The sequence below is a fragment of the Cololabis saira genome, chromosome 21, assembly GCF_033807715.1.
Source record: "Cololabis saira isolate AMF1-May2022 chromosome 21, fColSai1.1, whole genome shotgun sequence".
NCBI classification, from domain to species: Eukaryota; Metazoa; Chordata; class Actinopteri; order Beloniformes; family Belonidae; genus Cololabis; species Cololabis saira.
Window position 1 is genome coordinate 7,983,975 of NC_084607.1, and position 25,301 is coordinate 8,009,275.

The window sequence follows — 25,301 nt, forward strand, 5'->3', positions numbered from 1 at the left end:
GCTTTCACCTTCTGGCAATAGCTCCAACAAGTGAAGAATATGTTTCAACAAGCTAAATTGAAGGGTTTGGGAGCAGATGACACTCGTGCACACACATGCACTTTGCTCAGTGATGTTGCCCGCAGTGATTAAATTCCTGAGCCCGCCTTGTTGCCCTGGATAGCCCCACGTCATGTGTCGGAGAAGCAGCTCTGTCTCCTGCCGGAGAGCAGATTAGTGCTTCACTGCACTCACACCCATCAGCCCCAGACATCCCATCATCTAAAACAGGGGTGTCAAACTCATTTTGCTTGGCGGGCCGGATTTGACCAATTTTTTTCTCACGGGCCGCACGCTCAAAATAACAAAAACGGTGCGAACATTTTTTTCTAATTCTTTTTTTTTTACTATTGTTATCTTATCCAATATCAGTTTAGTTAATTTTAAAGGAAATATGCACTTTGTTTAAACTCTAATTATGTAAAATATATTTCTTCAGGATCTTTTCTTGAAATTTCTCGTTTTTTTTTCAAATTATGTAAGATACTTTTAATATCATTTTACAAAGATAAACAGAAACAAGTATGTTTTTTTTATATTTCGCTTTTTTATAGGAAATTTAATTAAAAGTAAAATCTTTCTTATTACATCCGAGAGTGTTTCTTTGTGATTTAAAGATTTTTCCAGTAGAATTAAGTGTATTTATTTTAAAAAATTGGCGCAGATATTTACGCCAGTGTGCCGAAAAAGTCAGCACTTCTCTTTTAACTGTTTTACTTTGTCACTATCCTCGTATTCAAAACTGAAATTCTCCGAATAAATATCTTCTATCATCTTTTTTAGCAGTGATATTTTTCCTGCGAAAATATATAATAGTAGTCAGTTAATAAAAATAAACGACTGTCTACAATAAAAATAAAATCGGCAAATGCATTCTAGAAAACTAAAAAAATGACTAAAACTGCTCTATTTGTGGAATAACCATGGATTTGTAGAAGAAATATATTATCGGATATGCTGCGATTCATGGCAATTATTTATGCCTTTTTAGTAAATTAACATTTCGGTTTTTTTGCGTTGGAAACTTCTTGCGGGCCACATGAAAATCTCTCTCGGGCCGCACATTTGACATCCCCTATCCAAAATGTTAATTTGACAAACCTCTGGACCAGTTTTCCTGATTGCTGCAGAGCACTGGCCTGCAGCGTTTTACCTTCCACTCCCCTGTACTTATCCCTGCTGTCTGACACCCAGGGACCCGGCGCTAACGTCACTCCTGCTCGTAACCTTATGCTGTCTGGGAAGAATGAAAGGCATTGACGTCTTTCTGGCCATCTGCCGCCACACGATTTCCCTCACATCCATCCCTCTCTCATGCCTTTGCCCATCTTACTCGTCTTTGAGAGGATTAAGAGCATTGGTGTCTCTGTGTCTTTGTTTCATCACTTTGCTAGCAGCAGTGTGTAATGTGCACAGTCCGCCTGTGTTTGTTGCAACCTCTCCGCAGTGTTTTTCCACTGTCTTTAGCCACCAAACAGTGACGCATGACCCCCTTTTGGCAGCAAATCATTCTGCAGATGGCGAAAAAACACAAAGAAAGTACAGTAACTTCCATTAAATCTATAAGATTTTTATTAAATACAGTTTACACACAAGCTGGACCTGTGAAACTGAATCAAAACTCAACGATCGGTATACAGGGAGGCTGTTAATTAAGTTCAGTTTGAAATCAAAGGCAGTTCAATGGGACAGAGGAGACCAACAAAGTTGTTTTACACCAATTAAAATGTTAAAATGACAGACCAGAGTTAAATAAAACAATAAATCTAAACATGAAACAGCATCTTTGCTTGATATTCATTTTACACACCAGAACACAACAAGAAAATACAAACCATAGACAGTATAGACAATATTAACATCACCGGTGACGGCTGTCGGGGGGAAATCAGGAGAACCGAGGGTGAAAATAAGAAAAGCAGGAAGGTAGAAACCTGCTGCTTGTGGGATTCTTACACTATTAATATTTGTGACTTGTTGGACTTGGTCATTTTAAGAGAAGTTTAACATTGTAAGCAGTACTCGAGTTGTAAAAAAAAAAATAAGGGGGGATGGTGGATTTTATCATATGGGGACAGATAATTTGTGCTGATTACAAATAATATAATATATTACAAATAATAGCAGTGACCAAAACACCTGCAGAAATACTGCAGGAATGACATAGCAGCAGTTAAATGCAGCCTTCTGTAAGCTTTAAATATCCACTGGGCTTACATCAAATACATCAAAACACAACAATAAAAACAGTTTTCTGAACTTATCAATATGACTCTGTCCTTCACAGGATAAGTAAAATGGATCACTGCAAAAACTCACAATCTTAACAAGAATATTTGTCTTATTTCTAGTTAAAATGTCTCATTTTAGTAAAAAAAATCTCATTACACTTAAAACAAGACTCATCACTGGAAAAAACAATTTTCACCTGTTTCAAGTAGATTTTCACTTGGAAGTGGAACAAGATTTTTTTGCTTGTAATGAGAAGATAAATCTTGTCCCACTGGCAGATTTTCCTACTTATTTCAAGTGAAAATGTACTTGAAATGGGTAAAAATTGTCAAATAAGTTATTTTTCTGGTGTTATTTTTCTGGTGATGACTCTAAATGTTGAAATAGCAGTAAAACCACATTCATTGATGAAATGACATAATGGATGGAAAGGGGGGATGGCAGTTTTACAGGGGGGATGATTTGGACCGTTTTTATTTCAGGGGGGGATGCCATCCCCCCTCATCCCCCCTCAACTCCAGTACTGATTGTGAGAAATATGCGCAATAACTGTCTTGCTCAGAGTTGCTTGCTAGCAACCAGGACATGCCACTCTAACCAAGGACTAACATCTAGTTTTATTTCCTGTGGTGAGCCTTCAGCTCTTGGACTTTCCTACATGTGGAGAAAGAAACATCTGAGCTGGTTTCTTGGCTGGGATCAACAGCTAAGCTACCAATGAAGGCGTCATTAGCACTGACTTAAGCTTCGTCAAGCACAAATTGTCCAGTAAATGGCTAAATTCTCCGTGCTGGACGAGGCCAGTAAAGAAACAAGTAGAGAAACGAGTCGAGGAAAAGTAGTAAATAGTCGTGATTCTGTGTTAAAGGAAAATTCCAGGGTGAAAGTTACCGCTTCATTAACTGTCGTTTTGCTGCAAACTTGTGTTTTATTCTCACTGAAAAATGCTTCGATTCACTTAGTTTTGATCCCTAATGAGAATTCATGCTTCCTACCATCTAATAATAGGTCTAGGGTTCTTTTAACGCCAGAATATTCCTTTAAAAAGGATGACATATATTGCAGATGCTTTCACATGGCTAGCGGCTGATTTGGGTCGACTGGCTCTGGTATTATTCCTCTGCTTCTTCAAGTTTGAAGCTTACCGTCACGACAACTCTTCAAAGTGCCCAACAAACATCTTGAAGTACGTCTTGAAGTGACAGTGGCTCCTGAACTATTGTTTTCCTCACAATGAGACATACTAGGTATTTTGTTTCCTGCTATTTAAAAAAAAAATAAATAAAAACCGCATGAGATTCTCATCGCTTGATGTTGACGCCATCTTTTCTCAAATTTGCATCACATACACGGGCACATCAATTTTCTGTTGTGTATTTTCTTCATCTTCAGTGTGCAAATGTCTTTATTCCAACTAAAAAGTTTGGATTTCCTGCTTGGTTACATGCGGTTTGCCTGGTGTCAATTACGGTGGCCGACGAGGGCCAAACGCACTGCAACGGCCTAATGCGTCTCAGTTAAGGAAAACGGGTTCAAGTACAGAAACGATTCAAATTCACAAACTCAAAACGAGGTACGAAAAGAGGAACGTGGTGCAAATGAAAAAATGTCTTTTGAAGATGGTTTCTTGTTTTATATCGTTTTGTGCTTTGCATCGTTTCTCTATTTGCAGCGCGTTTGATGATGCTGCATTTGTCTTTGTTTTTTGCAGCACGTTCCTCTTTTTGTACCTCGTTTTGAGTTTGTGAATTTGAATCGTTTCTGTACTTGAAGCCGTTTTCCTTAACTGAGACGCATTAGGCCGTTGCAGTGCATTTGGTCCTTGTCGGCCACCGTAGTCAATGCACAATAGACAGAAATAGTAGCAGAAAGAGCCCCAAAAAGACGTGGTCTCGATTTAAATCAAATGGAAAAATGGTGTGGTTCTTCCTGGTGAGAATGTGTACCAAAACCTAGACTAGAATTGCATGGATGGTTGTATTGAATTAAGCCGAGATTTGTGCTCTATCCGTATAAACGCAGAGCTCCATCGTATAGTTTACAGTTCTGTATCCTTTACTATTTTTCCACGACGCCTTCGGTGACCTGAGTGCATTAAAACCATCCTCTCCTGATGCAGCCACATTTACTTTTCAAGCTAAAGTATTTAGCAGGTACAAGAAACAAAGACCAGAAAGTAGAGATTTGCCCTCTCAACGTCGGTGGTATATTCCACAGCTTAAAATCTTTCTGTATTTACATTTTTTCCTCCCATGGCAGAAACATCTGACTAATAGGTCGTGAGGACTCAGGTGATTTGAAGTTGTGGTTTTGGTACACTCGGGTTTTTCTATTGTGGGAAAAAACAGTTTTTATAATAAAGTTTACAAACTCTCCAGTTATTCATACCAGAACAAACAAAGGTTGTGAAAGCACCCGCAGACATGCTTTTGTGACCAGCAGGAGACTAACAAATCCCTGGCACTGGTCACATTTGAGGAAGTGCAGACATTTGAGAGGATTTCAGGTTCGGATAAAGTAAAAAAAAAAAAAAAGAAGATAAATCAAGACAGTAAGAGAGGTGAGGAAGAAAAAAAGACTCTTAAGTCGGCCTCTGCTCAAACCACAGAGCAAAAGCCTCAGGAGTGCAGGATATTGTCATCACAACACTTAATATCTATGCAAATTGAGCTCCGTGTGAGCTTACTGATCAGTCAAATTAGCAGTGTGACCAGATGGAAATCCACCATGAACCTCCACTGGATTATAAACAGTGAAAGCTGAAGAATCTGTCATTTAAAAAGGAAAACAAATAAAGTGAAGCTTTTTTATTGGTAAAACGCAGTCACGGCAGGTCGCACGGTGGGATAACGTGCCTCCGATCGTAAGCAGTGTCATCGCTCTCCTCGCCATCACTCACTTCACCCAGAACCCTCTCTCTCTCCTCGTCTTCCTCGGTCTCACTCTCTCGCCTGAGGTGGTCCCGTTCCCGTTCCCGTTCCCGTTCCCTTTCCCGTTCCCGGTCTCGTTCTCTGTACGTGCGTGCCAGCGTGGGAATCTGGGGGGATAAGAACACGTGATCAGGAGATGCTGAGTTGCAGAGGTGGCTCCCTGTCTGGAGCTAGTTTACTCACAAATACAGAGGAAAACAAACTAATGAATCCCAGGTGGAAAACAGGAAAATATTTAGTAGCTATTGTTTTAAAAGAAAAAATGTGTGCTTAATCCTCTAAAAAGTCATGCCACGGAAAAGTATTTACTAATTGTAAATGTCGGGGAAAAAGGTTTTATTTTTATATTTTTGTTTAAGTTGATGGGTATTTAAGTTGTATTGTAAAACATACTGGCAGAGCTGGTAGAGTAGCCAAAAAATGTACTCAAGTAAAAGTACTGTTACTTCAGAATAATATGACTCAAGTAGAAAGTAGTCATCCAAATAATTACTTGAGTAAAAGTAAAAAAGTACTTGGTGAAAAAACTACTCAAGTACTGAGTAACTGTTGAGTAACGTCTGATTCATGTTTTTAACACAAGCATTCAAACAGACCAAAGTACAAAATAATCATCTTCAGGCAAATTAAATCAATAAAATGATAAAAATAAAAATGAATAAAAAATAGATTAAATTAAAATAAGCTTAAAGTAAATTCAAGTACTTTAATAAATAATAAAATAAATAAAATAACAGAATAAAAAAAAAATTAAGCACAAGTAGCACAAAATTTCAAGCCTTTGTACTTTTCTTTTTTAACCAGGCAGAACTAGAACAAGCCCATGAACTCATGGAAACTCTGTGTGTGTTTGAGTCTGTGTAAATGTAACAAAACATGCAAAAACAAACATTTTTCCCAAAGAATCACCCAGTGATGTCATGAGATTAACGCGTACGTGGATAAAAGAAAAGTAACAGCTCAACGTGGCCTAATGTAGCGGAGTAAGAGGAACGGTTTCTTCTTCACAAATCTACTCAAGTAAAAGTACAAAGTATAGTGATTCAAAACTACTCCTAAAAGTACAAAATTTCCCAAAATTTACTCAAGTAAATGTAACGGAGTAAATGTAACTCGTTACTACCCACCTCTGCATACTGGTGGTTATTTATAAGTATGAGTGTTTAAGTTCTATTATTGAAGGTATAAGGCAAATTCCTAAGATGTAGCTGGACATTGTAACAGGTCACATGACCAGAGTTCAGTTAAAAGGCATTATGGGTCAGAGCCGTCATGGATGCACAAGAGAGACGGATGCAAGATTTATCCTGCATGTGGTCTACGAGGTGCACATGGTAATACTTTTCATTATTATTGTCAAATGTTATTGAAATGCCTTCATATGGACTGTAGCACATTTCGTTGTTTAATTCAAACTGTTTAAAATGCTAGACATTAGCTCATGCTTAAAATGACGTGATTTATTTTGTAGTTTTCACGGTGTCTGACGGAGGAAAAGAGCGACAAACACATAAAGCTTCAAAGACATCAGTAAGATGCATGGCCATTATTTTATTAGACCTGTGCAGCTACACTGATTGCGTTTACATGCAGTCAATAACCCTTTTAAAACCCGAATATTAGCAATAACCCGGTTTTGCACAGCCATGTAAACACCAATAACCCCTTTGAAAAACCAGAATTTGCTCATATTCCGGTTTTAAAAAACCCCAATATGACCCCTGGGTTACTCCTTTTAAAACCTGAATATTCGGTCATGTATAGCCTAACGCAGGGGTCGGCAACCCAAAATGTTGAAAGAGCCAAAACACAAAAAACAAATATGTCTGGAGCCGCAAAAAATGAAAAGTCTTGTATAAGCCTTAGAATGAAGGCGAAAGGCGAAATGTCGAGAAAAAAGTCAAAATGTCGAGGGAATATTCAAAATTTCGAGAAAAAAGTCAAAATGTCGAGAAAAAAATCTAAATTTCGAGAAAAAAAGTCGAAATGTCGAGAAAAAAATCTAAATTTCGAGAAAAAAAGTCGAAATGTCGAGAAAAAAGTCGAAATGGAAAGGAAAAGGGAAGAAAAAAAGAAAAGAAAAAAAGGAAAAAAAGAAGAAAAAAAGAGAAAAAAAGAAGAAAAGAAAGAAAAAAATTCAAACATTTTTGAAAAAGCTCCAGGAGCCACTAGGGCGGCGCTAAAGAGTCGCATGCGGCTCTAGAGCCGCGGGTTGCCGACCCCTGGCCTAACGGAATATCGGAATAGCGGAACATGAATTTGTTTTCTGCGCATGCTCTTTTCGCCAGGAATCTTGGTCTTTTGAGTCCAGGAAGTTCTTATAAACACGGAGAAATGCAAGACCAGGCCACACTTTTAGAGTGAGGAGGAGACTAATCGGATACAGGAAGAAGAAGCGGAAATTATGGGAATCGGGTCATGATATTCTCCATGCATCGCTGGTTTGATCGAGATATCCCAAATGAATACAATCACCATGTATACAGGGATAACCCTGTATGCTCACGCATGTAAACGGAATATTCCGAATGTTTCAGTAACCGGAATATTAGCAATAACCCGAGTTTTGACTGCATGTAAACGTAGTACCAGCAGGAGAAGGAGCTGAGCGTGGATACCTGGTTGTCGTGGCTGGGCAGGGGGCAGTAGCCCGGCTCCGTCCTGCGGGGCATGCGCGGTGAGTGAGTGCGGAAAGGCCGAGGGGAATGGGAGCAGACGGAGCGCGGGGAGGGAGACTGGACGGAGCGCGGCGACGGGGACCGGACGGATCGGGACGGGGAATAGGTGGAGTGGGACTGGGATTGGACGTGGCCGTGGTGGTTTTGCTTTGGGGGCCGAGGGGAGCGGGGCGGCAGCTCCGGGGGTCTGCGGGAGTCGACCAGGTCCATCTCCGTGAGGACCGGCGGTGGAGGGATGAAGTCCAGCTCTTCTGGTTGGATCATCTGCATTTCAGCAGCGTCGATTTCGGCAAGCTCCGCCTTGGACAGGTGATCTACGATCCCAGCGCCGAATGAGTCGCCCACCACGTTGATGGAGGTACGCATCCGGTCACTGATCGGGGAAACACAAAGACCGTCAGCAAGTGAGATGATGACATCGTAAAATACTTTCCCAGCCCCTCATAGATGTAAGGCAGGGGTGTCAAACTCATTTTGCTTGGCGGGCCGGATTTAACCAATTTTTTTCTCGCGGGCCGCACGCTCAAAATAACAAAAACGGTGCGAAAAAAAATATTTTTCTAATTCATTTTTTTTACTATTGTTATCTAATCCAATATCAGTTTAGTTAATTTTAAAGATAATATGCACTTTGTTTACACTCTAATTATGTAAAATATATTTCTTCAGGATCTTTTCTTGAAATATCTCGTTTTTTTTCTAATTATGTAAGATACTTTTAATATCATTTTACAAAGATAAACAGAAAAAAGTACGGTATGTTTTTTTTTATATTTCGCTTTTTATAGGAAATTTTATTAAAAGCAAAATCTTTCTTATTACATCCGAGAGTGTTTCTTTGTGATTTAGAGATTTTTCCAGTACAATTAAGTGTATTTATTTTTAAAAATTGGCGCGGATATTTACGCCAGTGTGCCGAAAAAGTCAGCACTTCTTTTTTAACTGTATTACTTTGTCATGAATAAATATCTTCTATCATCTTTTTTTTTTTTTTTTGGGCTCTAGTGGCCCTTTATTGAAGATGCAGACTGGAAAGGGGTAGAGAGAGAGAACGGGGAAGACACGCAGCAAAGGTGCGCAGGCCGGGATTTGAACCTGCGACCGCTGCAGGAGGAGGACTGTAGCCTCAGTGTATGAGCCGCTGCTTAACCCACTGCGCCACCGAGCGGCCCTTCTATCATCTTTTTTAGCAGTCATATTTTTCCTGCAAAAATATATAATAGTAGTCAGTTAATTTAAATAAACGACCGTCTACAAAGAAATAAAATCAGCAAATGCATTCTAGAAAATTAAAAAAAATGTCTAAAACTGCTCTCTTTGTGGAATAACAATTGATTTGTAGAAGAAATATATTATTGGATATGCTGCGATCCATGGCAATTATTTATGCCTTCCTTTTTAGTAAATTAACATTTCGTTGGAAACTTCTCGCGGGCCGCATGAAAATCTCTCTCGGGCCGCATGCGGACCGCGGGCCGCACATTTGACACCCCTGATGTAAGGTGAGCCACAGAGCGGCGACTTCCTCCTGCGTGCTCAGACGTCCGACTCACAGTAGCCAGTCCACAGCGATCAGCAGGCTGATGTCCTGGGTGGGCAGGCCGACGGCGGTCAGGATCAGCAGCATGGTCACCAGTCCGGCGCTGGGAATGCTGGCGGCGCCGACACTGGCCAAGGTGGCCGTCATGCTGCGGGAGAAGAAGAGGCTCCTTTAGATTACTGCAGTGGCAAAACACTTGGCCGCTTCATTAGCTGGTAAATAGGCCACGTAGTCACGCGTGCTGGTCACCTTCTTGTTAAAAGGACGCACAATGGCGTCAAAGGACAAGAAAAAAAGATTAGCATCAGGGAATTCAAGCGGTATTTAGTATTTAAGGCCACGTTTCCACATAGCCGGGTATTTACAAAAATGGATATTTCCCCCTCTACCTTTTGAAAAATATCCTTGTTTACACGAACCCGGATAAATACGCTGTTAAGGTGCTATGAGCATCCAAACCTGCAGGGGGCAGTGTGACGAGAAGCGTAAAGTCATTGTTGGAACTATTAATAAGTTATCATGCTTGCTATTAACAGGACGTATGATGATTTGCTTACGCCTGTGACGCACTGATAAGTGCTGCACAAGAAGTTTCCGGATATCAGCATAAAGCAGATATCTGCGGAGAAGAGGAAACTTCTTGTTGCTAAACAAATGAGAACAAGCCTGACTCAATACCTGAATCCGCTGACTGCGACCACTCCTTTTTCCCCTCCCTTTAGGGGCGCAGTCAGCTCTGTAAACTAGGGTACACCCAGAGTGAATAAAAGCAAGGAAGCAGCAGACACAAATTAGAGTATGTTGGAGATCTTACAAATCTCGACTGCTCTCCTTGCAAGTAAAATTCTAACCGTGTTTGTGTCTTTCTTTGTCTCCAGAGAGTGATGTTACAAATGTTACGTGCCTAAACCTAACAGTCATGCTAGTCAATCGGAATCCTGGAAAAAAACCTCAACAAATGACACGTGTGAAGCCTGAATAATATGGTTCTGCGTTAAATCGACGGCGTAGCCTTCTGTACGTACGGTGTGCGTCGCTGCGTAACCTACGCCGTAGGCTCTGTGTTGGTGTAACGCGGAACCATAAATCAGCCTTGACTGCCAGTTACTCGAGAGTCTTGCGTTTGGAGTGACAGAGAAGTGGAGTTACTTTTAAGTGTGACTTTAGAATATAAAACAGGTAAAATACAAGAAAATATTGACGGTGGCCAAACAAATTGTAAACACAGGTCGCACAAATGATGCTGTTGACGTTTCTGTTGCATAATGTGACGTTCTGAAGCCTAAATGTCCGTTTACAAGCAAACGTGAAAACTGAGTTTTTGAAAATCTCCACTTTGGCCGGAGTTTTCAGAAATTATCATTTTTGGTGACTTTGAGCTTCGTTTTCGTGTAAACGAACGGCCAAAACGCATGAAAACGCCACCGTTTTTGCTCCGTGTAAACGGGGCCTAAGACAAGACAAGCATGGAGCCACTGATTGAGTTGATGGGGGAGCTTAGAGAACTTGTGAGCATGCTTATCTAAAGATCCCCAACAGGGACCGGATCGCACTTGCCTTCAAATTGACGAGTGTTTAACCACATTTCATCTCCCTGTATCCACAAATATGAACCGTGATCACTGCAGTTACTGTAAATGCCTGTATCATGCGCCCACTTGAAAAAAAACAAAAACTAACCGTGTTTGACAGATTTACGCCACGTTCGTTCCAAGTCTAAATTTTCACCAACATCCTGAAATCTGTGTGTGGTTTTTAATCTCTGAGTACATGTAGCACAGAGGACCCAGTTGTTCTGTCCACAACAAAACAGGCAGGAATGCGGCTTGTCAGGACACGTCTGCAACTGGAAAAATTATCAGTTCCTGTTGGTCTCCAGATGTAAGTGCGGGCCAGTCGGGACGCTCTTCCAGACCACAGTTTCTACACCATGATGGCATTTATCTGACCTCAGAGCACTGCGTCACATCTCAATTGCCTCTGACAATCCACCTCTCTAATTATCACCCTCGCTGCAGCTGAGAGCGTCAAGGAGAAACGCAAGACTTTTAACACACTACATGTGGATTATATTTCTGAACAGATTCGCAGATTATCCAACGGCCATACAGCACGTTTAGAAAAATTAGATGTTGGAATTTGGTGGTAAACAGCCGTTGATGAAAGACATACAATAAACAATGTTAAAGAGCTGGGCATCATTTGTATCCCGCAGCCATAACAAGCTGATTCTGGTCCAAGTAAGCTGGTTCCAATTAAACTGAAATGTTTTGCTGAAACCTCAGAAGAATGAGAGAGAAAAAAAAACCCCAAAAAATCTCATTACCTCTTTTACTGCGTTCATTGTAGAGTTTGGTTTGGTTTTTTTTATTTATTTATTTATTTTTTTATCTTTTTGCTGCCCACAACTTTTTATCTTACTTAGTAGCTAGGTTTTGTCTTAGTTTCTTAGTCTTGTTTTTAGTCGTCTTTGTAAAGCGCTCTGAGATCTGTCGTTTCAGGTGAAAAGCGCTACACTCACTCACTCACTCATCTTCTCCCGCTTTATCCGTTCCCGGGTCGCGGGGGCAGCAGCCTCAGCAGGGATGCCCAGACTTCCCTCACCCCAGACACTTCCTCCAGCTCTTCCGGGGGGAGTCCGAGGCGTTCCCAGGCCAGCCGAGAGACATAGTCTCTCCAGCGTGTCCTGGGTCTTCCCCGGGGTCTCCTCCCGGTGGGACATGCCTGGAACACCTCCCTAGGGAGGAGGGACATGCCTGGAACACCTCCCTAGGGAGCAGGGACATGCCTGGAACACCTCCCTAGGGAGGCGTCCAGGAGGATCCGGTACAGATGCCCAAGCCACCTCAGCTGACTCCTCTCAATGTGAAGGAGCAGCGGGTCGACTCCGAGCTCCTCCCGGGTGACCGAACTCCTCACCCTATCTCTAAGGGAGCGTCCAGCCACCCTGCGGAGGAAACTCATCTCGGCCGCTTGTATCCGCAATCTTGTCCTTTCGGTCACTACCCAAAGTTCATGACCATAGGTGAGGGTAGGTGCGTAGATGGACCGGTAAATCGAGAGCTTCGCCTTTCGACTCAGCTCCCTCTTCACCACAACGTTCCGGTACATCGACCGCATTACTGCGGACGCTGCACCGATCCGTCTGTCAATCTCACGCTCCATCGTTCCCTCACTCGTGAACAAGATCCCGAGATACTTGAACTCCTCCACCTGAGGCAGGACTTCTCCACCCACCCGGAGAAGGCATGCCACCCTTTTCCGGTCGAGAACCATGGCCTCGGTCTTGGAGGTGCTGATTCTCATCCCTGCCGCGTCGCACTCGGCCGCAAACCGCCCCAGCACATGCTGGAGGTCCCGGTCTGATGAAGCCAACAGGACAACATCGTCTGCAAAAAGCAGAGATGAAATCCTGTGGTTCCCAAACCGGATCCCCTCCGGCCCCTGGCCGCGCCTAGAAATCCTGTCCATAAAAATTATGAACAGGACCGGTGACAAAGGGCAGCCCTGCCGGAGTCCAACATGCACCGGGAACAAGTCTGACTTACTGCCGGCAATGCGAACCAGACTCCTGCTTCGATCATAAAAAAAAAAAGTGCTAAATAAATTGAAATATATATTTTTTTTAACATGTTTCTTTATTGGGTAGTCCATGTAGATTATATTACACAATAAACATTTTTTTAAAGGGTTCGACAGAATACCCCGTTTTATATTTTACCACACACACAAAAAAAAACAAAAAAAAAACTAATAAAATAAATAAGGACACAAAACTTAACATAACAAACACCCCAAAACACACACACGGCAAAATACGTAATTATAAACAGGTCCCAAAGTTAATACCAATTACCAATCAAACTCTGACTGAGGACAATAATAATAATAGGAAATTGAAATTATTATTATTGGTTTCTGACCGTCATTTCTATAGATTGTAACAGAAGCCGCTTTATTTTTCGGTGTAACGTTACAATCACTTGTTTTATGTGCAACTTAAAGTAAACTGAGCAGAATTTTTATTTATGAGCACTTTTAACAGCTATAGAGTTATATAACGCTTGTAATATGTGATGCGTCTTTGTTTGTTTTGGTGCAGTTAGACTACGTTTACTGATGCCACACAAGCAGAGGTTTCAAGTAACGAAGTACAAATACTTGGTTACCTTACTTAAGTAGAAATTTTGGTTATCTATACTTCACTGGAGTAATTATTTTTCAGACGACTTTTTACTTTTACTCCTTACATTTTCACGCAATTATCTGTACTTTTTACTCCTTACATTTTAAAAACAGCCTCGTTACTCTATTTCATTTCGGCCTTTAAAAAAAAACTATCCAGTTAAATTGCTCCATCCGGATAGAGTGAATTTGGTTGTGGTTGTTTCAGATGTTCTTGTCCAGTTTTGTTCTTACATCCGTTCCCTCAGATTCCTGCAACTAAACTTGGATGTACATTCCAATAAAGGTTAGGATAAATGATAACATGCCTCTGAAGTTTGACTTTTTGCACCATTACAATACTTATAGGCAACTAGTCATCATATCTCCTGCTCTCTGAAACACATGTTAATGCTCAATAGTACGCATATATGGTTCTTTAATATATTTGCATTATACTAAGATGCATTCATTTTCAATGGCTTTTGTCCTTAATGGCTTTTTTCCCCCTTACATTACTTTTACTTTTATACTTTAAGTAGTTTTGAAACCAGTACTTTTATACTTTTACTTGAGTAAAAAACTTGAGTTGATTCTTCAACTTCTACATGAGTATTTTTAAACTCTAGTATCTATACTTCTACCCCTGTAATGAATGTGAATACTTTCGACACCTCTGCGTTTACTGATGCCACACAAGGGAGAACACGTGGGACCAACCACTCACTGGGTTGTTTTAGGACTGAAGAGGTAAAATGTCACAAACAGCAGTTACAAAGGATGGTATTTGGCTGCAACGAGGCTAATGACTGTGAGTAACATCCTTGATAGGAGTGTAATTTGTTTATTTTACAGCCTTGTGGTTTTGTAGCCCCAAGTCTGCAAGTCACGCTGTGTGTTTTTACAGCTTCTTGCAGACTTCTGCTGTTGGTCACAGCATGAAAGTAGATTTCACCAGGTAGCTTTTGATCCGTAAGGCTCTTTTCATACAATCAGGGGATGTAACAAAGACAAAAAGACGATAAATGGATCGTTATTTAGAGAGAGAGAAAAGAAGAAACCATCCTGGGCGTCCAGCTCTTGAGCAGACTGTAACAAACACCAGATGGAAATCATGTGTAGTTTTTTATATTCCTGAGCGCGTATCACGAGCGCTTTGCCCTAAGTTAATGGCACAGTGATGAAAAGATGGCAGCTCCTTTCCAAAGTCTGGCCTAAGCGCTGGTTGGGACGCGCTCAAACGCTTGAAACAAGGAAACTGGACTTTTTCTTCTGTTCTTGAACACATTTCATCCAATACTTTTTTTCAAAAGGGGAAAAAAGGTCTTATTTTATGATCATTACAGTAGAATGAAATAAATCTTTCAAAAGTTTAATAAAGGAAACTAAGTGTTTTGATTTATATTGCAGCCTAATAGTAAGAGTAGTATTTGACAGAAAATAGGGGGAGAAAAAAAGTCTGTAACAGGTTTTTAATGGGGGCATATTATGAAACTCTCTTGAAACCACATGAAACTTGAATGTTTTAAGTCATTACCACCTCAAAAACTTTTCTTAACACAGCTGTCACCTTCTTCGGGACAGCCTAGGTCTGGAAATCTGATCTGCATGAATTGTGACGTCACAACGTCGATCCAAGTCAAAGCATCCGTTCTCTACATCTTCATCTCCACTCATTTTCACATCATGCTGCACTGTAGTTCTGTATTAGTAGCACAAGTCTGTTACACCAATTTCAAAAGAGGCACAGCCCAGAGAAAAGGGATGGAGTTCAGACCGATGACTGACTCCGCCCTCTTAAACTGGCTGTTGTTAACAGAGCTCCAGACGTGGTTGAAAAGGCTTTTATAGTGTTTCCATGTGGCTTTTTGACAAAAACCTATCACAAACCATTTATTAAAGTCTCACAAAACTGTCAACTTCATAATGATAAGTTCATAATAGTCCTCATTTAAAATGAAATATTGGAGCAAATGTCATCTGCTGCTCATTTAACCCTTGTGCTGTCTTCAGGTCAAGGAAGGAGGAATGGAAGAAGGGAGGAAAAAAGGAAGGAAGGGAGAAAAGAAGGAAGGAAGGGAGACAAGAAGGAAGGAAGGGAGGAAAGAAGGAAGGAAGGAAGGAAGGGAGGAAATAAGGAAAGAAGGAAGGAAGGGAGGAAAGAAGGAAGGAAGGAAGGAAGGGAGACAAGAAGGAAGGAAGGGAGGAAAGAAGGAAAGAAAGGAAAGAAGGGAGGAAAGAAGGAAGGAAGGGAAAAAATAAGGAAGGAAGGAAAAAAAGAAGGAAGGAAAAAAGAAGGAAGGAAGGAAGGAAGGAAAAAAGAAGGAAGGAAGGAAGGGAGGAAAGAAGGAAGGAACGAAAGAAGGGAGGGAGGAAAGAAGGAAGGAAGGAAGGAAGGAAGGAAAAAAGAAGGAAGGAAGGAAAAAAGAAAGAAGGAAGGAAAAAAAGAAGGAAGGAAGGGAGGAAAGAAGGAAAGAAAGGAAAGAAGGGAGGAAAGAAGGAAGGAAGGGAAAAAATAAGGAAGGAAGGAAAAAAAGAAGGAAGGAAAAAAGAAGGAAGGAAGGAAGGAAGGAAAAAAGAAGGAAGGAAGGAAGGGAGGAAAGAAGGAAGGAACGAAAGAAGGGAGGGAGGAAAGAAGGAAGGAAGGAAGGAAGGAAGGAAAAAAGAAGGAAGGAAGGAAAAAAGAAGGAAGGAAGGAAAAAAGAAAGAAGGAAGGAAGGAAAAAAGAAGGAAGGAAGGAAAAAAGAAGGAAGGAAGGAAGGAAGGAAGGAAGGAAAAAAGAAGGAAGGAAGGAAAAAAGAAGGAAGGAAGGAAAAAAGAAGGAAGGAAGGAAAAAAAGAAGGAAGGAAGGGAGGAAAGAAGGAAGGAAGGGACAAAATAAAGAAGGAAGGGAGGAAAGAAGGAAAGAAAGTAAAGAAGGAAGGAAGGAAGGGAAAAAAGAAGGAAGGAAGGGAAAAAAAGAAGGAAGGAAAAAAGAAGGAAGGAGGGGAAAAAGGAATGAAGGAAGGAAAGGAGAAAACAAGGAAAGAATGTATGAGGGGAGAAAAGAAGGAAGGAAGGGAGAAAAGAGGAAGGGAGAAGGAAGGAGAGAGCAGGAGGAAAGCAGGAACAGGAGAATTAGGTCATTTTGACCCAAAGACAGTACAAGGGCTAAGAATCAGAATCATTTAACTTCACAAACAAATTCACAAATAAAATGACATAAGAATTGCTACATTCCCTGAAATCCCCTCTGAAATAATTTGATAAAACATTATGTTCATTAGTGAAAGTATTTACAAAGTCTGCATGTCTGCGTATTCTCCAAAGTTGGTGAATTAAGAAAAGAAGAAAAAAAAGTTCAGATCCTCCGAGAAGCTGAACAGTGTGTAGATGTAGGAAGTTAATCTGCTGGTTCATAAGCTGCTCCCGCTGATCACATTCGATTGGTAAATACAAAGGATAGTGTACATTTAAACCGATCTATAGGTCCCCCATTTGCTGCAGTTAATTAGTCTGTGCAGCTGCTCTCTGCCCCAGGCATTCCTCATGAAGGGCCAAATATAAACTCTGAACTATAATTGGGGACAGTTAGAATTCTCTTTTTGACCAAATTAGATCCGACTGAACTCCAGGTACTGTGGGAAGCCCAAAGTCATTAAAATAGATGTTTAAATGTGGAAAAAAAATGGTCCCCCACCCCCCCTTTCTACTTCACAGTAGATGGTCAAGTAAAATAAATACTTAAATGATGAATGAATAGAGAGAGCTTGAGAGCAGAGAAAAGTCCGGAAAAGCCCAGCTCTTTTCTAGTTTCAACACAGCTGGCCAAATATGTTAAGTAGGTGTAAAAGTTTGTTGGGCCCGTTACAGTTTCAGCATTTTTCAGAAACAAGTTAATTCTTGGAAAAATGTAGGGGAGTACACTAACCCCTTAATATCTGGAAATGGGAAACTCGTGGAGAGAAAAGGAGAAAGGCATAAAACTAGGGCTGCAGCTATCGAATATTTTAGTAATGGAGTATTCTACTGAAAATTCCATCGATTAATCGAGTAATCGGATAAAACATATTTTTGAAGGGAGTTAAAGAGCAATTATAAATATACATAAGATGTTAGATGTTAATTGACATTAGACTAAATTATATAATACAGTAGGTTCATGACTGTGCATTTAAAAACCCTGAACTTACACCAGTTGACCAAATTCACTGCCTTCACTCAAAAAACTAAGGATCTTACCAAGAAATGTTCTTGTTTCTAACCTAAAAATGCCATTACACCTGATAACACACATCACTTAAAAGGTTAGGTGTTTTTCCCATGTGTTTCAATTGAACTTTCATTTGTGTCAAGCAAATTTTAAGTTCTAGTTAAGTTTTAAGTTAAAGTCTTTAAGATTTTGAGTTTTGGCAGTGTTCAAAATAAAATGATGAGACCTGCTGTATTGGAGCACATTTTCTTTTAGTTAAAACTGTAGCGGGAACAGATGTTTAGAGGAACCTATGTATGTACCGGGTAAGAGGGGGAACATATAGGAGAACGGACCAGAAGAATATAGCGTGGATTGAAAATAAAAATTAAGCCCAAGCTACACGTGTTACCCGTCTGGGCCATTGCAGACTGACTGAGCACATAGATATATAATATATATATATATATATGCTTGAGCACGGCATGTTACAAAAACCAAACATATCCGCCGCCTCTTTCTTCTACCTTTACGTGCGTGGCGTCAGCGTGTTGTGCCGCATTAAACGTAGTCCGGGCGAAATACCTGCTTTGAACTGGAGAAATGAAACGATTCCTCGAGGCAGAGAAAATTCCTCGATCATTTTTTGTAATCGAATTACTCGAGGAATCGTTTCAGCCCTACATAAAACGGTGGGTGGTGAGTTTGTGTGCAGACCTGACGGTAGGGTTGCCACCCGTCCCGTAAAATACGGAATTGTCCTTTATTTGAGAAAAAAATGTTGCGTCCCGTATTGAACTAATACGGGACGCGATTTGTCCCGTATTTTCATTAACGCCCCATACACACGTCTGTCACACACACACCAACACTAAATTGATCAATAATAACAAAATAAAACACAGGAAACATTAAGGCCAGCAAAATCTTTGTGGCGGGACAACAGGACCTGCTGCGTCTGTGTCCAGATCTTTCTATGTGTGTGCCAGACAGCCGGGAGGACTCGGGCTTCACCTCCAGGTAGGGGTTGGGAATTGGGAATTAAAAGTTCCGTATTGAACCAATACGGACATATATTATGCCAGGCCCGGTTCTACGAGGGTGCATAAGCAAGCATTGCACCCTCAGTTTGTGTTTGCGTGCTCAGTTGAAAAGACAAAAAGAAAACTGACAATGCGCCCGCGTTAAGCCTGATTTATGGTTCCGCGTTAAATCGACGGCATGGCTACGGCGATGGGTACGCGTGCGACGCGCACCGTACGTTCACGCACCGTACGTTCACGCACCGTACGTTCACGCACCGTACGTTCACGCACCGTACGTTCGAGTCCCCACGTATTCTACCCCGTAAACTCTGCGTTGGTGCAACGCGGAATCATAAATCAGCCAGTGTCCGTCACGCATCTCCGTGCAGCAGTTTGCTGCACCAGCAAGACGCTGCTCTCTGATTATGGCTCACAGTTTGAAAACCCCAAATAAAAAATAAATGAGAGAATATTTTATGAAATCAATAAACAATTCCATCATCAAAATTATAACAAATAAAGGTTCAACATATCATGCTTTGCATGTAATAAGACTAGGTAATATATTAGTTTCACCTTTTAAGTTGAATTATTGAAATAGATTAACTTTTACACCAAATTCTAGTTGAATTATTGAAATAGATTAACTTTTACACCATATTCTAGTTGAATTATTGAAATAAGTTAACTTTTACACCATATTCTTCACCTGTAGCAATATTCTACATCTTGGCTGATGTGGACATACGTTGCATAGGAGGCTATTTCAGCTGCTATATGGTTGGCTGTCTGTACAGTCATGCAAGTTCAATGCTATTAAAGAACACGTTTTTTCATATAAAATAAACACATTTTTATGCAGTTTAGAAGTTTTGGGGCTTTTTTTTGGCTCGTGCGCTGCTGAAATTGGGGCGTCCTTTATTTCTATTTCTGAAAGGTGGCAACCCTACCTGACGGTGATGATCTGCCCACCGTCCAGGGAGATGTCGTTCATCTGGGCGATGAAGATGGCCGCCACCGCCTCGTACAGGGCGGTGCCGTCCATGTTGATGGTGGCGCCTATGGGCAGCACGAAGCGAGTCACGCGCTTGTCGATCTTCAGATTCTCTTCCAGACAGCGGAAGGTAACTGGCAGCGTCCCGGCGCTGAAAAACAGAAAGAAGATACCCAGAAACCAGCCACAGAAAGGCTCCATTTGAGGATATAAAATAGGCAGACAGGTGGCGGGAGGCGCGAGTGCAGAGGTGGTGAGAAGGTGAAGGGGTAAAAGGGCCACACGGATAAATAAAAAGGCAGCAGAAATTTGAGTTGGCTCTCAGCTTCCTCCTAACAGCTGGTAGAGGCCACTGTTTCAATCCTCCAATAGGTGAATTAAGGGAATTCGATTCCTGGCCCTATTAAGCTCAGGTCATAATATAATTAGAGGAAATGTTGATAGGATTATCCATTTTTGCTAAAGCCTCAATGATGTGCCAAATTGACAGTTGGTTTCAAGCGAATCCAAGGCCGGGCGGCGGGCAGGAGGGCCAGTTTGGCTCGTGTGGACTAATCCAAAAGGCTTAGACATTTCAAATATGGGATCTGTCTGACGTGGACGTCCGTGTGATAGCTTTCACTCCAACATTTGGTTCTGCTGTCCTGGTTTGTCACTGTAGCTGCACATGGACTCAACTTTCCAATCAGGCCTTTCCGATTTAACCCAAATAGCTGACAGAGAGTTACAGAACATGCAGTACAGGGAACAGATGTTGTCAAACGTGACAAGTGTGGTGGTAACACGAGGCCAAATGGAGAACTCGCACATAAACAGAGGTGTCAAAAGTATTCACATTCATTACTCAGGTAGAAGTATAGATACTAGAGTTTAAAAATACTCCTGTAGAAGTTGAAGTATCAACTCAAGTTTTTTACTCAAGTAAAAGTATAAAAGTACTGGTTTCAAAACTACTTAAAGTATAAAGTAAAAGTAATGTAAGGGGGAAAAAAGACATTAAGCACAAAAGCCATTGAAAATGAATGCATCTTAGTATAATGCAAATATATTAAAGAACCATATATGCGTACTATTGAGCATTAATGTGTTTCAGAGAGCAGGAGATATGATGACTAGTTGCCTATAAGTATTGTAATGGTGCAAAAAGTCAAACTTCAGAGGCATGTTATCATTTATCCTAACCTTTATTGGAATGTACATCCAAGTTTAGTTGCAGGAATCTGAGGGAACGGATATAAGAACAAAACTGGACAAGAACATCTGAAACAACCACAACCAAATTCACTCTATCCGGATGGAGCAATTTAACTGGATAGTTTTGTTTTTAAAGGCCGAAATGAAATTGGCTGTTTTTAAAATGTAAGGAGTAAAAAGTACAGATAATTGCGTGAAAATGTAAGGAGTAAAAGTAAAAAGTCGTCTGAAAAATAATTACTCCAGTGAAGTATAGATAACCAAAATTTCTACTTAAGTAAGGTAACAAAGTATTTGTACTTCGTTACTTGACACCTCTGCACATAAACCCGGGTTCACGCAGGCGGCCGTACCTGCTGGCGGTGCCCAGAGCTGTGATCCAAGCCTGGAAGATCCCGGAGTAGAACGTAAAGGGGCTTTTTCTGGTGATACCAAAGAAGATAGCGGGCAGGATCAAGCCGCCGTGGATCATCAGACCCACGATGACGGTCACCATGTACATGCCCAGCTGCCGGGCAACCACTTCCAGGTCTCCAATGGCTGCGATCTTCCCCGCGATCAGAGAGGCGATGCCGACAGGGGAGTACCTGCACACAGTTTGACATGACAGCGAGATGTCAGGCCAACATTTTGCAACAGCACCTCATTAATGTTCGGTCACTTTCAATGGGCCGTTTCAATGGGCCTTGTGCTGTCTTCAGGTCAAGGAAGGAGGAATGGAAGAAGGGAGGAAACAAGGAAGGAAGAAAAGAAGGAAGGAAGGGAGGAAAGAAGGAAGGAAGGAAAGAAGGGAGGAAAGAAGAAAGGAAGGGAGAAAAGAAGGAAGGAAGGAAAGAAGGGAGGAAAGAAGGAAGGAAGGGAAAAAAGAAGGAAGGAAGGGAGGAAAAAAGGAAGGAAGGAAAGAAGGGAGGAAAGAAGAAAGGAAGGGAGAAAAGAAGGAAGGAAGGAAAGAAGGAAGGGAGGAAAGAAGGAAGGAAGGAAAGAAGGAAGGAAGGGAAAAAAGAAGGAAGGAAGGAAGGAAGGGAAAAAAGAAGGAAGGAAGGAAGGAAGGGAAAAAAGAAGGAAGGAAGGAAGGGAGAAAAGAAGGAAAGAAGGGAGGAAGGAAAGAAGGAAGGGAGAAAAGATGGAAGGAATGGAGAAAAGAAGGAAGGAAGGAAAGAAGGGAGGAAGGGAAAAAAGAATTAAGGAGGGGAGGAAGGAAAGAAGGGAAAAAGAAGGGAGAAAAGAAAGATGGAAGGAAAGAAGAGAAAAAGAAGGAAGGAAAGAAGGGAGTAAAGAAGGAATGAAGGAAGGAAGGAAGGAAGGAAGGAAGGAAGGAAGGAAGGAAGGAAGGAAGGAAGGAAGGAAGGAAGGAAGGAAGGAAGGAAGGAAGGAAGGAAGGAAGGAAGGAAGGAAGGAAGGAAGGAAGGAAGGAAGGAAGGAAGGAGAGAGGCGATGCCGACAGGGGAGTACCTGCACACAGTTTGACGTGACAGCGAGATGTCAGGCCAACATTTTGCAACAGCACCTCATTAATCTTCGGTCACTTTCTATGGGCCGTTTTTCTCCCCCAGAGCGAGTGACACATTCTTGAATCTGCAGCTTTGCAGCGGCAGTTGTTCCCATTCATGAATACAGACCTCTCTATGCTGAACTACAGGAACGTTTCCCTGCAAGCGCCACCTCTCTGCAGGTCCCGTCACACTAGCGGCTGGCTCTAACGGATCAGCTGTGTGAGCTGGGCCGAACCCGGGGCTGACAGTTGTTTGGTGGAGTATGCAGTGCATGTGATTTGATGGATGTGCTCCTAGTATGATGTTTCTGTATACACTGGACTCTGTGTTTGGTTAGCTCCATATGCCCCTGAGTAATTTGTTTATATTGAGTAAGTGATGCAAACCGGACACAATTCCTTTGGTGTTCAGCTGCACATGTCCTAGGATAGATAGCTGTGGGACGAGCATCCCGCTGTTGCTCGTCCAACTGCCTAGACCAGTGGTTCCCAACCTTTTTTCCTTGGAGCCCCCCCTATTTGTGTCTAAGACCGGCCGGGCCCCCCGACCCGTACGTACTAGCAGCAAAAGAGTAAAGTTATTCGTTACAAACCTTTAATTGAAAAAATGAACATTAATTATGTTTTTTTTTATACATTTCTCTTTGGTTTACCCTGTACTTTGTTTTTCTCACCTTCCTTTTGTGTCACCAATGTATAAAATATGCACAAAAAATAATTGCAAGGACATAAAAATATTTCTGAAAAATGTTTCTTTTAATATGAGAGCAACATTTTTTTAACATTTTTCCTTTAACAACCTGTAGTAGTATGATTAAATGTTGAATAATGATATAATAATACGTTTTTAAGTTTTTATCCTGGTAAATCCACAAAGAATAGATTGCGCCCGCAAATAGCGCTGTGAATTGCGCTGCATTAGCGCCCGCAATTTGCCCCGCTTTAAGGTCCTATTCACAAAAGAGTTTGCTCTAATGATATGCCGGCGCAAACACGGCCATAAAGTTTTGCAGCTGAGTGCAATTTTCCCTTGTCTGAGTAAGTGAGCGGAGCTGTTCCCAGTATTCTCCATATTTCAGCACACAGATTGGTCCATAATGAAAACTGCAGAGAGCACAACAGCCTCAACTTTCACGTATTTGTACTTCTCTAGTATTTCGCATGTATGACATAAGCTAATGAAATGTCAAATGTTAAGAGGCTGTGCGCATTTACGCACAAGGCCCAGCACCAGTAACTTCATTAACACCGGATCGGGATCAGATCAGGATCTGACGGTAATTCATATTCTTTGTTTTGCTACACACACCTACAGGTCAGCTGTTAAACACACACATTCTAGATTGATATGTTTATATGGTGGAATTGTTTGTAATAAAGCAGCCCATTACTGTATGGATGAATCCTGAGCTCCGTCCTGTTATTTTTATTTTTAAATCCGAGATAAGTCCACAACCCCACTTGATCTGACTGTCTACAGTCATGTCTGACTGTAGATTTCACCCTTAATATCATTCAGTATCACACAGGCTTGAATGATATTGAAGAGAGAGAGAAACAGAGACAGACGGGGAGTGAGGAGTTTGCGCGCAGTTAATACACGCTTCGAAAAGACGGTATTTGCTCCACTATTTTTGCGTGTGGCAAATAGCGCTGGCCTTTGTGAATTAGACGGTTTTTGCAATGAGGCTTATTTGCATAGAAAGGGGGCAATTTTGCGCCGAATGTATGAATATTACCTAATTTACATGCATGCAAATGGCACAGGCGCACCATGACACTATTTGCTTGGCAGCGCAGTTTGTGGTGCAATTCGCCCTTTGCGGGTGCTTTGTGAATTAGACGCTCTCTTTTTGTCTCATTTGCACCGGTTTAGTGGCCGCAAAAGCCGCGCAATACTTTTGTGGATTTGGCCTTTAGTATTTTAAAATGACCAAAATATATTTCTAAGTGGATTCATACAGACTTGGATTACTGTATTCCATTAGGTGTGTTATTATGATTTTTTATTTATTTAACATGTGTAAATATAATTTTTACAACTGCATATCCTCAAAGCAGACAAAGTTTTGCGCCCCCCCAGAGAACTCTGGCGCCCCCCCAGGGGGGGCCCGGACCCCAGGTTGGGAGACACTGGCCTATACCGCTCCCCCCTTCCTGTTCCTGCATTTAGCACCACTTAACCGTCTTTCCCTGCACGGTCAACAAGAGTCCTGCGTATCCTCAGCATGTGTTATATAAATAAAAATATTTTCTTGTTCTGCATTTAATTTCAATTTTTAGTATTTTATTTTGCTGAAGTTTTGTGACGTTTCCGGTTATTTTCACTATTTACTATTTTAAAATTGTCTTCTTTTGAAATAAGTTTTTTTGTTTTTGTTTTTGTATTTGCCTTATTTAGTATGCACTTATTTATCTTTAGTTGTACTTGGATTTATCTTTAATCTATCTGTTTTTGGTTGTTATTTGTTTTTGTTTTTTTTGTTTTTTTCATTTCGTTTTTTCATTTAGGAAAATTCATTTTCTTTTTTTCATTGTTTTCTGCTTATTATTATCTTTATTTTTTTTTGTCTTGTTTTTCTTTTTAGTTGTTGTTCTTTGTACTTGTTATCTACTTTGTTATATTCTGTTTAACTAACATTTTATATTGTACTGTAAAAGTTTTATAGAAATGTATATTTGTACTGTTGGACCCCAGGAAGATTAGTTGCTGCTGAGGCAGCAACTAATGGGGATCTGAAATAAATAAATAAATAATGTCCTGCAGTTTAAAAGGCATTCTCTCACACACATCATCCCTTCTGCCAACGGGCTCCTCTGCCACCGGTGGATCCATTACAAT

At 41.1% G+C, this 25,301-nt stretch overlaps 1 protein-coding gene across 1 annotated transcript in view; it reads right to left on the reverse strand.

Annotated features, from left to right (window-relative positions):
- Nucleotides 1–1,588: 1,588 nt before the first annotated feature.
- Nucleotides 1,589–25,301, reverse strand: part of slc1a9 (solute carrier family 1 member 9) — a 48,495-nt gene continuing 24,782 nt past the window's right edge. The window contains 5 exon segments of the mRNA XM_061711442.1: nucleotides 1,589–5,308; nucleotides 7,820–8,252; nucleotides 9,433–9,567; nucleotides 19,730–19,924; nucleotides 21,321–21,554. Of these exon segments, the coding sequence (XP_061567426.1) occupies nucleotides 5,096–5,308; nucleotides 7,820–8,252; nucleotides 9,433–9,567; nucleotides 19,730–19,924; nucleotides 21,321–21,554 (1,210 nt within the window). The 3' untranslated portion in view covers nucleotides 1,589–5,095.